This window comes from Aegilops tauschii, chromosome 5, assembly GCF_002575655.3.
Source record: "Aegilops tauschii subsp. strangulata cultivar AL8/78 chromosome 5, Aet v6.0, whole genome shotgun sequence".
NCBI lineage: Eukaryota > Viridiplantae > Streptophyta > Magnoliopsida > Poales > Poaceae > Aegilops > Aegilops tauschii.
The window spans coordinates 543642693-543656587 of record NC_053039.3 but is presented as its reverse complement, the minus strand read 5'-3'; the positions used below and the strand labels follow the sequence as shown (position 1 = coordinate 543656587).

Sequence of the window (13895 nt, the reverse complement as noted above, 5' to 3'; positions counted from 1 at the left end):
TAGCTAGCTTCACTCATGTCTCTCTCTGCCTGCACTGTGGGGACATGCCATGATTACATTGGCAGGAGAAAGGCCTTGAATGGAGATTAGTGCTTGGAAACCTAGGAACCTACACCATTTTTAGAGCAGATCAGGACCATGCATGCATGAAGAGGTGGGTCACTATTACTTAGATGAAAGTATTTGCATCTGCAATCATTGTGTGGCTATTGAGCTAGGAATGTTGCCACTCTAGCAGCTAGCATCCAGAAGTTACTTGCATGCGGCCCTTGCATGCTTTCCCTCCACATCAAAACCTAGGAGGTGGTTTGCAATCTTCTTGTATTCAGCGCTTGCAATGTATTATAAAGGTTGTTTCATGCATGAAAATATACACATGTGTACATGCAAGAGCATACCAAGAAGATGGTTAGCAGAGGATAGCTTGGTCACAAACTCACAATTAGCAACCTAGACAAGTGAACCGATGCATGCAAGACTAAATTTTACAAGGATAAACTGAATTTCTAGGGAATATGTACATGCAAATTAGATGCTAGCAGTGCCAATCACAACTAAATGATAAGCTAAATTAAGCATATAGATATCAATGTATTGGATATTTTCAATCAAAGGATGAATGAAATGGACCTCATGATATAAACTTCGAGTGGAATTGCAAGCATGCATGCATTATGGACTAAAACAAATTCATGCATATAAACAAAAGCACATCGAATAAGTGAGTGGAAACATTGAACATCCCAAGCTACTCATACTGTCATACATGGGGTATGAAGATTGCACCAATATACTGAAGAAACCAACTCATCAACTCGATCTCTTCGACGGTATACAAACCCAACAATCTAGCTTGTAGATATATATAAGTATATAACCTTCCACCATGAACACATTAATTGAACCAAGCTATAGTAAACTTGGTACCAATTAACATGCATTACAATGACAACGGAGAATTAAGGAGATCCAAGAATATAGAAAATCCAGCACCTTAAACAATAGGGGTACCAAGAAAGAACCTAATTAAGACGGTACAAGAACAGCATGCATGGAGATAGATATAGCTAGGACTCACTCGAGAGTAGAATAAAACTAATTTTGATCGATCAGCAATGATCTTGCATGCGCCACCACAACTCCATTGTTTCTTTTCTCTTTCTCGATCGATCGGAAGCCATCGCTAAAATTAAGCTTCAATTCGGAGCTTGTATATATAGAGCTACCTTTTGCAGAGAGATCGCCTCCATTCCGCCATGCATGCATGCGCGGCCATGGCGCGGCTGGCCTCACAGTCACAGGATGTTGCCCGATGATGACGAGTTGAACCCGGGGAGCTGATCCACCCAGCCGCCTCCTCCGCCGGCGCCGCCTGGAGCCACGGTGCCGCTGCTGTGACTTCCTCCATTTTCGTTGCCGCCTGCGCCATTGTTGCCGCCGCCCCAGAATTGGATATTGCCGGGGAGGCCGAGGAACTCCCTGGCCGAGGCGGCGCCCGCCATAGCGTTGTTGGACGGCGGGTTGTCCTCCATCTTCACCGACGCGAGCTGCGTGATCAGCCCTGCCGATCCGGGCACCAGCTGCTTGGATCCGCCGACGCCGCCCATCATCTCTCCGGCGAAGCCGGACGCGTCAGTGGCGTCGAACTGGTATAGGCCAGCCATTTGCTGCTGCTGTTGATGCATGCCGTCGGCGCGGCCGAAGAAGGGGAACTGCTGCATCTGCGGCAGCCGCCACTGCTCGGACAGCCCCATGGCGGCGGCCGCGGCACCGCCTCCGCCGAGCTGGTAGTCCACCGGATCCAGCGAGTTGATCAGCCCCGGAAACCCTAGCCTCGACGCGCCGGTGCCGTAGTGATCCCCGCTGCCGGCGCCCAACGGGTGCAACGAGCCAAAGAATGGCATCTGCGCGTGCCCCTGGCCCTGAGACGACATCATGGCCCCGGCCGCCGCGGCCGCGCTGCTGCCGTTGCCGTTGCCACCCCCAGCCGTGGTCGTGGAAGATGTTGTGGACGACGACGTCCCGCCGCCACCGGAAGCCGACGCGGCGGAGGACGAGGACTTGGAGGACTTGGTGCGCTTGTTGCGGCGGCAGCCGCCACCGACGGGGACGTTGCGGAGCGTGCCGCCGCGGGTCCAGTAGCGGCGGCAGGTCTTGCAGAAGTGGCGGGGCTGCGTGAGGGAGTAGTTGTTGAAGTAGCAGAACTTGGTGTTGGTGGACTCGCAGCGCGGGCACTTGAGCCCCGGCTCCGGCTGCGGGATCTTGGCCATCCGCGCCTTGTCCGTCATCGACCCTGGCCGCACCACGGCGCCGCCCGTCGGACCTCCGCCAGCACCAGCACCAGCACCACCACCACCTGCGCCGCTCAAAGCAACCGCACTACCCATGCCGTCCGGCCGCGGAGCCATCAACGCCCCGGACGGCGGCACCGGCGGCCGCAGCTGGTGGTGGTGCTGCTGCTGTTGGTACTGCTGATGTTGCTGTTGCTGCTGGTGGTGGTGCATCTCCATGCCGCCACCGCCGCCACCGCTTGCAAACATCTGGCCATGGTGGCTGAGTTGCTGCTGCTGCTGGAGCTGGAAGCACCATGGTTTACAATCAAAACACGCTCGAAAAGCAAGAGAATCAAAGCTGAGAAACTAATCACAATCACACAAAACAAGCAAAGCATAGCAACTAAAAAGCCATGGCAGTGTGAATATTCAAGAAGGGGATTTAATTCGCAAAAGAGCGCAGAGGAATATCTCCTCTCCATTTCCCCAGCTGGTTTTTTGCTCTTTTTTCACAAAGAAGCCATCCATCTATCTATAAGAGAGAAAAGGCAATTCACCTGCTGCTGCTGCTGCTGCTGCTGGCTGTGGTTCTGGTTCCAATTGGGTGGATCATGGTAGAGGGGAACCGAAGAAAAGACCATGGTGGTGGTGGTGTGGTATAAAATTTGGTTTCTTTTGATCTTTTTCCTACTTGGAGTGGCTGCTTCTTCCTTTTGGGTTTGTTTGTTCCTCCTTGCTTCTTCGCGAGAGAGGGCCGGGCGAGAGGCGAGGGGTATATAGGTGCTTTAGGAGGGGATCCTCAAGCAAGGGTGGATGGCGAGGGCTAAAGGTGGATCGATGGAGAATAACACCACCCACTAGCAGCTTGGCCAATAGATCTCTCTGCTCTCTCTGCACACAAGAATGGAGCTCTCCTCTCACAAGGAGCTGAGGGCTGAGGGAGGGGGAAGATGGAAGAAAGGGAAAGAGAGGGACAGGGGGGAGTGAAAGCGAGAGGAATAAAAAGGAGGGCGGCAAGGGTGGTAGCTAGCCTTGTTCTTTCTTTATTTATATTTTGTCTTAGTGGTGGTGTGCTTGCATTATATATTTGGGATGTGAAACATATGGAGAGGCGACGGGGAAGGAAGCTTAGAGAGAAGAGAGAGAGATCAGTTGCTTAGCCTGCAAGGGAATGTGTGTGTGTGAGGTGGATGTATGGGTGTGGCTGGCCTAGCTTGGCTTGGTTAGTACCATAGGTGGTCAGGTGGAGTGAGGGGTGATGAGAGAATGCATGGGTCGTTTCATGCATGAGGAAAGTTGGAAACCCTAGGAGCTGATGTGGACTGCATCATGGACGGTCACTGTATGTCTCTACTGTTTGGAAGGCTTGCACTTCTTGGCAACTGGGGTTCATCAGCAACCAAACAAAACAGTGGATTGGAGCTGGCTGGCTGGCTCTGGAGGTTATCAAAATGAGCAACACTTGTGCCTTGGAGGTGTTCAGGTGCATGTATGGCTGCAGGTGCAACTTTATGTCAATATTGATGAAAGGGATCAATCAGTAAAAGTTGGTCTTACTAGTCTTGGTCTTGCCAAGTAGTGGTGGTGAAGAATTCCCCTTCTCTCTCTCTCTCTCTCTCTCTCTCTCTCTCTCTCTCTCTCTCTCTCTACCTTACCAAAGTTAAACAAGTATAGGATAGTATAACTAGGCAGTCTCATGCATATGAGTAGGTAACTGTAGGTACATGGGGCTAAAGAGCAAAATAAACTATCTGTTACTAGCCTTAGTGCTTGTGCATAGAGGCAGAGAGAGATGAGGTTGAAATTTCTTTTATAAAATGCATGCATGGAATGGCGTATGCATGCATTGCATGGTGTAGATTATTAATTTCCCACCAAGGCCTTTCTAGGTCATGCATGTAGCTGGACATGTCTGCTGTCATGCAAATTTAGTAGTCCAATTTGCAAGTACTGCGAAGCTTCAGTGCTTTGGAGGATGGGCTAGATCTATGTGAGCTACATGTACAGTAGCTGGCTTTTTCTCTCCATATGTATCTCCTTTGTGCAAATTGAGCAAACATGCTGGCCATTTGATTACTAATGGACCGCTCATAAAGCTTTACACACTCGAATTGTGCAAGATCTCAGCACATCACGTTGTTCAACTATTCTATTCGTTCTGATCCTTCAAAAATTTAAAACCCAGCTGTCTTTTCCATGCAAATAAATTATTCGGTGCAATCTTTCGTCTCAAATATTCTCCTTTATCCCTCCTTATTGTTTATCTAAAAATGTTGATCGTCGAGCAAGGGTTTGTGCCACTCGCTTACGTATGATTAATTATTCTCTCTAGTTGCTAGCTAGCTAGCTACCAGTGAGCTTAATGAAACATAAATTCCACTCTTGATGGTCTATGACTGATTAGAGAGATTAGACAAGAGATAACAAATTTGATTGACATGCTAGCCGCAGGATCCAACAAGTGTAGCCTTCCCATTTGCCGATGAGCTCGATCATTCACCCATTCATGGGGATCTGCAAGTAGTAAGGATGTATGCTTCAGATTAAGAAGATTCGGACACGGCAAGTGCCAGTGTGCAGCTAGACTCGAAAAGAATAGTGCTCACCTAGTGCTGCTTTCTCCACCTGCAACTGCAACCATCTGAAACTCATCTGCACCATGCCTCGATCCAGTGTTGACTAGTGAGTCGAGGTAGCATATATGCAGATTAATCGCATAGTGTTATGTGATTGATCTAGATATGCGTATGTATCCATCCAAACGCATGGAAAACTGGCATTAGAAGAACTTGTCCTAGGTTGAAACTTCGTAATCTTTGTTCATGTTATCAACTCCTGGTGTGGACCTCCTCATGTGCAAACATGTGCTCGAGTACATCATCATGTAGGATTATGTCACAGAGGCATTGTTGACTTTCACTACTACATATCTAGGTAATAACACCGAGGGACCCATAAACCCCTAATATGATGGCTTCGGCGTCAATAAGTGACATGAGGTCAATGGCGAGTCAGCTGTTCCTCGCAGGTGCCGCGCCCGTCGGTTGAGAATGATCACCAGTGGCCGACCCATCTCTGCCTACCGTTAGATTACCCACAATGAGAGTAACATAGGTGGTAACATCACACTTATCTAGGCAAAAAAGATGATGTGACATGTAATTAATGAAGAAAAAGAGGCATGTGGTAACATAGCTAGTTACTGTAACATCACACATATCAAGAAAAAATGAGTCTACAACATAATAAATGAAATGATACATGACACAACACATATGTTACTACCCACTGTGGAGGTAGTAACATAGGCTAGTAACATATGCATATTACTAGTCTAAGTTACTATCCATTGTGACTAGTCTTACTGATGGCCGGCTCATGTAGCCCGTTTACCGGCTATATGTTTTCCACGTTCGTCAATCACTACTACAGATCCGAATAGCACCGACCCCTCATCACAGACCGGCGTGTGACCATACGTTATTTGCTTTAGCAATGAGGTAGAGGTGGATTAACGAGCTGCCCGGCTCGTTAAGGCTCGGCTTGTCAAGTTCGTACTCATTAAGGCTCGGTTCGTCAAACTTAATGAGCAAAAAAGTCTGATTGGACTTGTTCATTTAAAACTCGTTAAGCTCGTGAGTACTCGTTAACAGACATTACCTCATTTTGCTTCAGCAACAATGTGTTTTTGTGAAGGGGGGAAATGACCACGTAAGAGGTATGCTAGTTATTTTCTCATATGGGCTGGGTTGTGGGTCGATTAGATGGAATTGATGGGTAGAGGTGCCAAGAATGTTACCGCTTAACATAAAAAAATGTGCTGCGGTTTAGTCCCGGTTCAAAAACCGGGACAAATGGGCCTTACCAACCGGGACAAATGGCCGTTTTTCTACTAGTGGAGGTAGCGAGTTTCATGAGCATAAGCTTGTCAAGCTTATGCTCATGAAACTCGCTAGCTCTCGCTCATTAAGCTCGTTAGCTGAAATCAGTGATTGGCTCTGTTCATTAAAAAACGAGCTACGAGCTTAACAAGCTGAACTACCGAGCGTTCATTAAGCTCACAAGCTACAAGCTTTTGGTCCAACCCTAATGACAGACCACTCTGGAGGCGTCGATGATAAGGTTCTAAGGGCCGGCTTGACTGGAGGTTTAACACTAATCGGTATCCCGTGGCCAAAATGGAACGAAGTTTGTCTGTGTTAATAATTCAAAATTAACCCTTCATTTTCCCACTAATCGGTGGTGTTGTGTATGTGGCCCCGTTATAATCCGTGTCAGTGCCCATCCCCATCCCAAACCCCCACTCATCCATCGTCGAGCCCCTATTTGTTTAGTTTCACTCTTAGGCACGCCGCACCCAGTGCGAGCCTCCCACTTATCCCTCCCCACCCGGCGCGGCCACACCCTCCCGACGAGGCCACTCCCACGTCGTGCTCTCGCCTTCCCAAGCCTCCACAGTCGCACGACATCGCCTCCGCCCACCCGTTTTTGTTGTTGTGCCACCCGCCCTGCCATGGGACGGCTGGACTCCCGAGATCCGTGTATGGTCGTTGATACGTCTCCAACGTATTTATAATTTTTTATTGTTCTATGCTATTATAGTATCATCTTGGATATTTTATATACACTTACAAGCAATTATATATCATTTTTTGGGATTAACCTATTAACTTAGTGCAGTGCCAGTTGCTCTTTTTTTGCCTTTTTTTGTTTTGCAGAATATTAGTACCAAACGAAGTACAAATGCCACAAAACTTTTTGGAGATTTTTCCTGGCAATAAGAGACCCTGGAAGCTTCGGGAGGGGACGAGAAGATGGAGCAGTGGCCCACGAGGCACCAGGGCGCGCCCTGGTGGCTTGTGGGGCCCATGTGGCTCCGTTTGACCTAACTCCGCCTCTATAAATTCTCTAAAATCATGAAACCAACAGAGGAGTCCACGAAATACTTTTTCTGCCGCCGCAAGCCTCTGTTCTCACGAGATCCCATCTGGGGACCTTTTCCAGTACTCCGCCGGAGGGGGAATCAATCACAGAGGGGCTCTACATCAACCTTGCTACCCTTCCGATGATGCGTGGGTAGTTTACCACAGACCTACGGGTCCATAATTAGTAGCTAGATGGCTTCTTCTCTCTTGATGTTCTTCAATACAATGTTCTACTTAATGTTCTTGGAGTTCTATCCGATGTAATTATTTTTTGCGGTGTGTTTGTTGGGATCCGATGAATTGCGAATTTATGATCAGATCTATCTATGAATATTATTGAGTTTTTTCTTAACTCTTTTATGCATGATTAATATAGCTTCGTATTTCTTCTCCGATCTATTGATTTGGTTTGGACAACTAAATTGATTTATCTTGCCATGGGAAGAGGTGCTTTGTAATGGGTTCGATCTTATGGTGCTCAATCCCAGTGACAGAAGGGGACATGACATGTATGTATCGTTACTATTAAGGGTAAAAAGATGGGGTTTATTCATACGTGAGTTTATCTTGTCTACATCATGTCATCTTGCTTAAGGCGTTACTCCGTTCGTTATGAACTTAATACTCTAGATGCATGCTGGATGGCGGTCGATGTGTGGAGTAATAGTAGTAGATGCAGAATCGTTTCTGTCTACTTGTCTCGGACATGATGCCTATGTATGATCATTGCCTTGGATATTGTCATAATTATTTGCTTTTCTATCAATTTCCCAACAGTAATTTGTTTACCCTTCATATGCTATTTTCTCGAGAGAAGCCTCTAGTGAAAACTATGGCCCCCAGGTCTATCTTTTATCATATAAAAATCCTAAAAAATACCTTGGTGTGCTTTTACTTTATTTATTTTATTTTGTATTTTTGTCCGATCTATTTATCAAAAATTATATAATTTAATCTTGCTTTTAACCGTCGAGGGATTGACAACCCCTTTGCACGTTGGGTTGCAAGGATTTGTTGTTTGTGTGCAGGTGTTGCTAACGAGGTGTTGCTTGGTTCTCCTACTGGATTGATAACCTTGGTTCTTAATTGAGGAAAATACTTATCTCTACTGTACTGCATCATTCTCTCCTCTTCGGGGAAATCCCAACGCAGTTCACAAGTAGTAGTCATACACCCAGCATGTTCTACCTTGTTCTTCGGTTGTGGCGGCGGCCACGATGGTGTGCTTCATTCCTTGTACTAATATATAGCAAGTTTGGGCTTTTCTGTGTTACCAATGTACCCGCTGATAGATTCTTGTAGGGTTAACTACTATATACTTATATATTATTTTTGTAGGGTTAGCTTGTACTTATAGAAATATCACTACTAGGGAAAACACTAGCAGTAGCGCGGGTGGGCACGCTACTACTATGGCGCTATAGCTAACTCTTAGTAGTAGCACTTGTAAGGCACACGCTATTGCTAACTCAGTTATCAGTAACGTGTTCCACAGAACGCGTTACTGCTAGATACTAGCAGCGTGGCTTGACCCCGCGCTACTACTATTATTACATATTCCATTTCTATTTTATTTTATATCATATCATATTTATACACCATTATACAAGTTTTCGTAGAGATTGTTATATCACTATGATCATATTGAGTTATTACATCATTGGGTGAAAGAACCGCGGACTAGATTCAAGTGGATGGATCCAAAGTGACCAAGTTGAATTACCCTACTAATCCAAATCTGTCACTTTGGATCCATCCACTTGAATCTAATCAGCGGTTCATTCACCCGATGACATAATAACTCATCATCATCATCATCATCGTCATCATAATATTAACAACTTATCATCATAATACATCATAGTCATATAACAACTCCTCCTCATCATCATTATCGTCCATGAGTCATATAACAACTTGGTCACTAGTCATAATCACAACTCCTCCTCCTCATCATCATAGTAGTCATAATCACAACTCCTCCTCCTCCTCCTCCTCGTCATCATCAACTCTAACACATTGTAGCACATAATAACAACTCCTCCTCATCATCATAGTCATAATCAACACTAACTAATTGCTCTTAATACCTAGGACCTACTCCTCTCTCCTAGGTAAAATAGCATAAAATAGGTAAACCAGTCCATCTCTATAATGGAGAATGGAGATACACCTATCTCCAACTTGTGGCTTGTGCACATTCATGTTGTCTCCAATTAGTTGCCTATGCGCATTCATCACTTTGCTCCATTATTTGATATCGAGCCTTCCATATTTTAAAGAAATCGAGTATGCACTGTTGTAACCCTTCGGCAAAGTTGGTCGTAAGCTAACCATATGCATATGACCTTCGGCAAACATCATGTCAGGCACAACCTTTTTCAGCCGAGTATTTCTTGAAGATAAGAAATAAGCTGACAATTATAAATAAACAAGTTTAGTAGCGATGAACACCAAATATTTTTAAATAAACAATATAAATTGCTCAACTTAATAAATTAGTTTGACAAACTCACATTTAGGCAAAACTGGAGGCATATCCACATCCACCCAGATGTCAATATTATTTTCAATATCATCATCTTCAGGACGAATATCAAATGTTATTTGCATATTCTCCTCAAATCCATATGCCTTGCAGAGAGCTTCCCAATTAGAGCAACCGAAATGGGAGTGATTAACCGCATTGTACAACTTAACCCGAAACGCATAACCATGTTTAGTCCTTAGGTATGCCCTCTACGTCTCCATATTCTCAAAGTCTTGGAAACCGAGCTTCTGCAAGGCATACGGTCTTGCATGGCACGGGATGTACTAGTCGAGTTAAAAAAAACAAAAATTACACGTTGAAGCAAAGAAGCACACATGATGATTAATTACGATGAAATACTTGTCACTGCGTACCGTACAAACATCAAAGGTCTCTTCCAGCTTCACGGTGAAGAACCTACCATTTTGCGAGTGAGGCTCCCTGTCGCACAAAGCGCGGTCATCGCAGCAGTAGTTGCACTCCGGGATCCTATCATCGTCAGACGTTTCCTGTGTTCAAAATTCAAAGATTATAAATCGACGTCAATTACCAGGAACTCACGACAACATATCGTTATTATTCACAAGTATAGGGGATCTATCATAGTCCTTTCGATAAGTAAGAGTGTCGAACCCAACAAGGACCAGAAGGAAATGACAAGCGGTTTTCAGCAATGTATTCTCTTCAAGCACTGAAATTATCGATAACAGATAGTTGTGTGATAAGATAATTCGTAATGGGTAACAAGTAACAAAAGTAAATAAGGTGCAGCAAGGTGACCCAATCCTTTTTGTAGCAAAGGACAAGCCTGGACAAACTCTTATATAAATCAAAATGCTCCCGAGGACACATGGGAATTACTGTCAAGCTAGTTTTCATCATGCTCATATGATTCACGTTTGTTACTTTGATAATTTGATATGTGGGTGGACCGGTGCTTGGGTGCTGCCCTTCCTTGGACAAGCCTCCCACTTATGATTAATCCCTCTCGTATGCATGCGCAACTACGAAAGAAGAATTAAGATAAATCTAACCATAGCATGAAACATATGGATCCAAATCAGCCCCTTACGAAGCAACGCACAAACTAGGGTTTAAGCTTCTGTCACTCTAGCAACCCATCATCTACTTATTACTTCCCAATGTCTTCCCCTAGGCCCAAATCATGGTGAAGTGTCATGTAGTCGAAGTTCACATAACACCACCAGAGGAAAGACAACATACATCTCATCAAAATATCGAACGAATACCAAATTCACATGGTTACTTATAACAAGACTTCTCCCATGTCCTCAGGAACAAACGTAACTACTCACAAAGCATATTCATGATCAAGATCAGAGGAGTATTAATTATCATTAAGGATCTAAACATATGATCTTCCACCGAATAAACCAACTAGCATCAACTACAAGGAGTAATCAACACTACTAGCAACCCACATGTACCAATCTAAGGTTTTGAGACAAAGATCGGATACAAGAGATGAACTAGGGTTTAAGAGGAGATGGTGCTGGTGAAGATGTTGATGGAGATTGACCCCCTCTCGATGAGAGGATCGTTGGTGATGACGATGGCTTCGATTTCCCCCTCCCGAAGGGAAGTTTCCCCGGCAGAACAGCTCCACCGGAGCCCTAGATTGATTCTGCCCAGGTTCCGCCTCGAGACGGCGGTGCTTAGTCCCAAAAGCTTCTCTTTGATTTTTTTCAGGTCAAAACACACCATATAGCATAAGATGGGTGTCGGGGGCCTGCCAGGGGGGCCACAAGGACGGGGGCACGCCTAGGGGGTAGCGCGCGCCTTCCACCCTTGTGGCTGGCTGGTGGCCCCCCTCTGGTACTTTCTTCGCCCAATATCTTTTATATATTCCAAAAATATTCTCTGTGAAGTTTAGGACTTTTGGAGTTGTGCAGAATAGGTCTCTACGATTTGCTCCTTTTCCCGTCCAGAATTCAAGCTGCCGACATTCACCCTCTTCATGTAAACCTTATAAAATAAGAGAGAAATGGCATAAGTATTGTGATATAATGTGTAATAACAGCCCATAATGCAATAAATATCAATATATAAGCATGATGCAAAATGGACGTATCAACTCCCCCAAGCTTAGACCTCGCTTGTCCTCAAGCGAAAGCCGATATCGAAAAATATGTCCACATGTTTAGAGATAGAGGTGTTGATAAAATAAAATACGGACATGAGGGCATCATGATCACCTTTAGACCAGCAACATATAATGCCATATAATTTCTTATGCTAAAGTAACAATTTGTTCACAAAGTAAAGTATGAATCAGAAACTTCATTGAAAACTAACAAACTATGATCTCAGTCATTGAAGCAATTGCAATTTATCATAACATCGGAAAGAGTCAATATAAGAGCTTTTCAGCAAGTCCACATACTCAACTATCATTTAGTCTTTCACAATTGCTAACACTCACGCAGTACTTATGGGTTCAAAGCTTCAGTCGGACACAGAGGAAGATAGGGGCTTACAGTTTCGCCTCCCAACCTTTTACCTCAAGGGTAATGTCAACAATAATACTTTATGAAAACCTACATCCGAGTGGATATATATATATATATATATATATATATATATATATATATATATATATATATATATATATATATATATATATATATATATATATATATATATATATATATATATATATATACGGATCTCTCCAACACATAGTGCTTGCCAAAGGAAAAAGTGTAAAAAGGAAAGGTGATGAACACCATGACTCTTGTATAAGGATAGAAGATAAAAGTAAAAGATAGGCCCTTCGCAGAGGGAAGCAGAGGTTGTCATGCGCTTTTATGGTTGGATGCACAAAATCTTAATGCAAAAGAACGTCACTTTATATTGCCGCTTGTGATAAGGACCTTTATTATCCCGTCCGTCACTTTTATTTCTTCCATATCACAAGTTCGTATAAAGATTATTTTTTCACACTAATAAATCATACATATTTAGAGAGTAATTTTTATTGCTTGCACCGATGACAACTTACTTGAAGGATCTTACTCAATCCATAGGTAGGTATGGTGGACTCTTATGGCAAAACTGGTTTAAGGGATGTTTGGAAGCACAGGTAGTATCTCTACTTGGTGCAAATAATTTGGCTAGCATGAGAGGGAAAGGCAAGCTCAACATGTTGGATGACCCATGACAATATAACTTCTATTCGGATATAAGAAAACATAACCCATTATGTTGTCTTCCTTGTCCAACATCAACTTTTTAGCATGTCATATTTTAATGAGTGCTCACAATTACAAAAGATGTCCAAGATAGTATATTTAGATGTGAAGCCTCTGTTTCTTTATTACTTCCTATTAATGGCAACAATGACCAAAACTATGTTTGTCAACTCTCAATAACTTTTATTCATCCTACTCTTTATATGTGAAGTCATTACACTCCATAAGATTAATATATGATCTTTTTATTTCTTTTTATTCCTTGTTTCCTTTAATTACCTCAAGATCATAGCAAGATAGCAAAGCCCTCAACTCAAAACTACTCTTTATTATATATAACTCACGGACTCGATTACATAGAGGGAACATAAAGCAAAACTCAAAGCTAGATCATACTAAAACTTTATTCTACTAGATCAAGATTATAACCAAAAGGATCGAACTAAGAAAAATGATAAAGGTGAAGATGTGATGGCGATATGATACCGGGGCACCTCCCCCAAGCTTGGCAGTTGCTAAGGGGACTGCCCATACCCATGTATTTATGTCTCTTTCTTCGGAGGTGATGATGATGGAGTTGTTGATGTAGTAGACTTGTCATCCATCTTCCAAGGCATAGGCTCACCATCATAGAAAGATGAACGAGTCTCCGGGATCCTCAAATCTGCAGACAAACTCATCCTCTTAAATCTGTATTCATACTCACAATTTTGGTTTTGCAGGTCATATATCTGGGCTTGAAGAGATGCTCGATTTTCTCATGAAGCTTGAAGATAGCCTCCTCAATATCCTTGGCATCCAACTTGTGATTGTTGTCTTTCTTTTTGTTCCCCCTCTTGAGGAACTTTGTACTTATTCTTTGTTCTTTATTAATAAAATGCTGTGGGGTGTAAGCCCTGCAGTCTTCCAGGTCAAAAAAAACTTGTGATTGTTGGAGAACTCCGCGATCATCATG

The 13895-nt window shown here is 43.7% G+C and overlaps 1 protein-coding gene across 1 annotated transcript; it reads right to left on the bottom strand.

Moving 5' to 3' along the window:
- Nucleotides 1–823: 823 nt before the first annotated feature.
- LOC109783403 (dof zinc finger protein DOF5.1) lies at nucleotides 824–3204 on the bottom strand. Its single transcript, XM_020342008.4, has 2 exons — nucleotides 2831–3204; nucleotides 824–2576 (listed from the first exon to the last, which is right to left on the bottom strand). The coding sequence occupies exons 1-2, from the start codon at nucleotides 2912–2914 to the stop codon at nucleotides 1296–1298; spliced, it is 1365 nt and encodes a 454-aa protein (XP_020197597.1). The 5' UTR covers nucleotides 2915–3204; the 3' UTR covers nucleotides 824–1295.
- Nucleotides 3205–13895: the final 10691 nt, after the last annotated feature.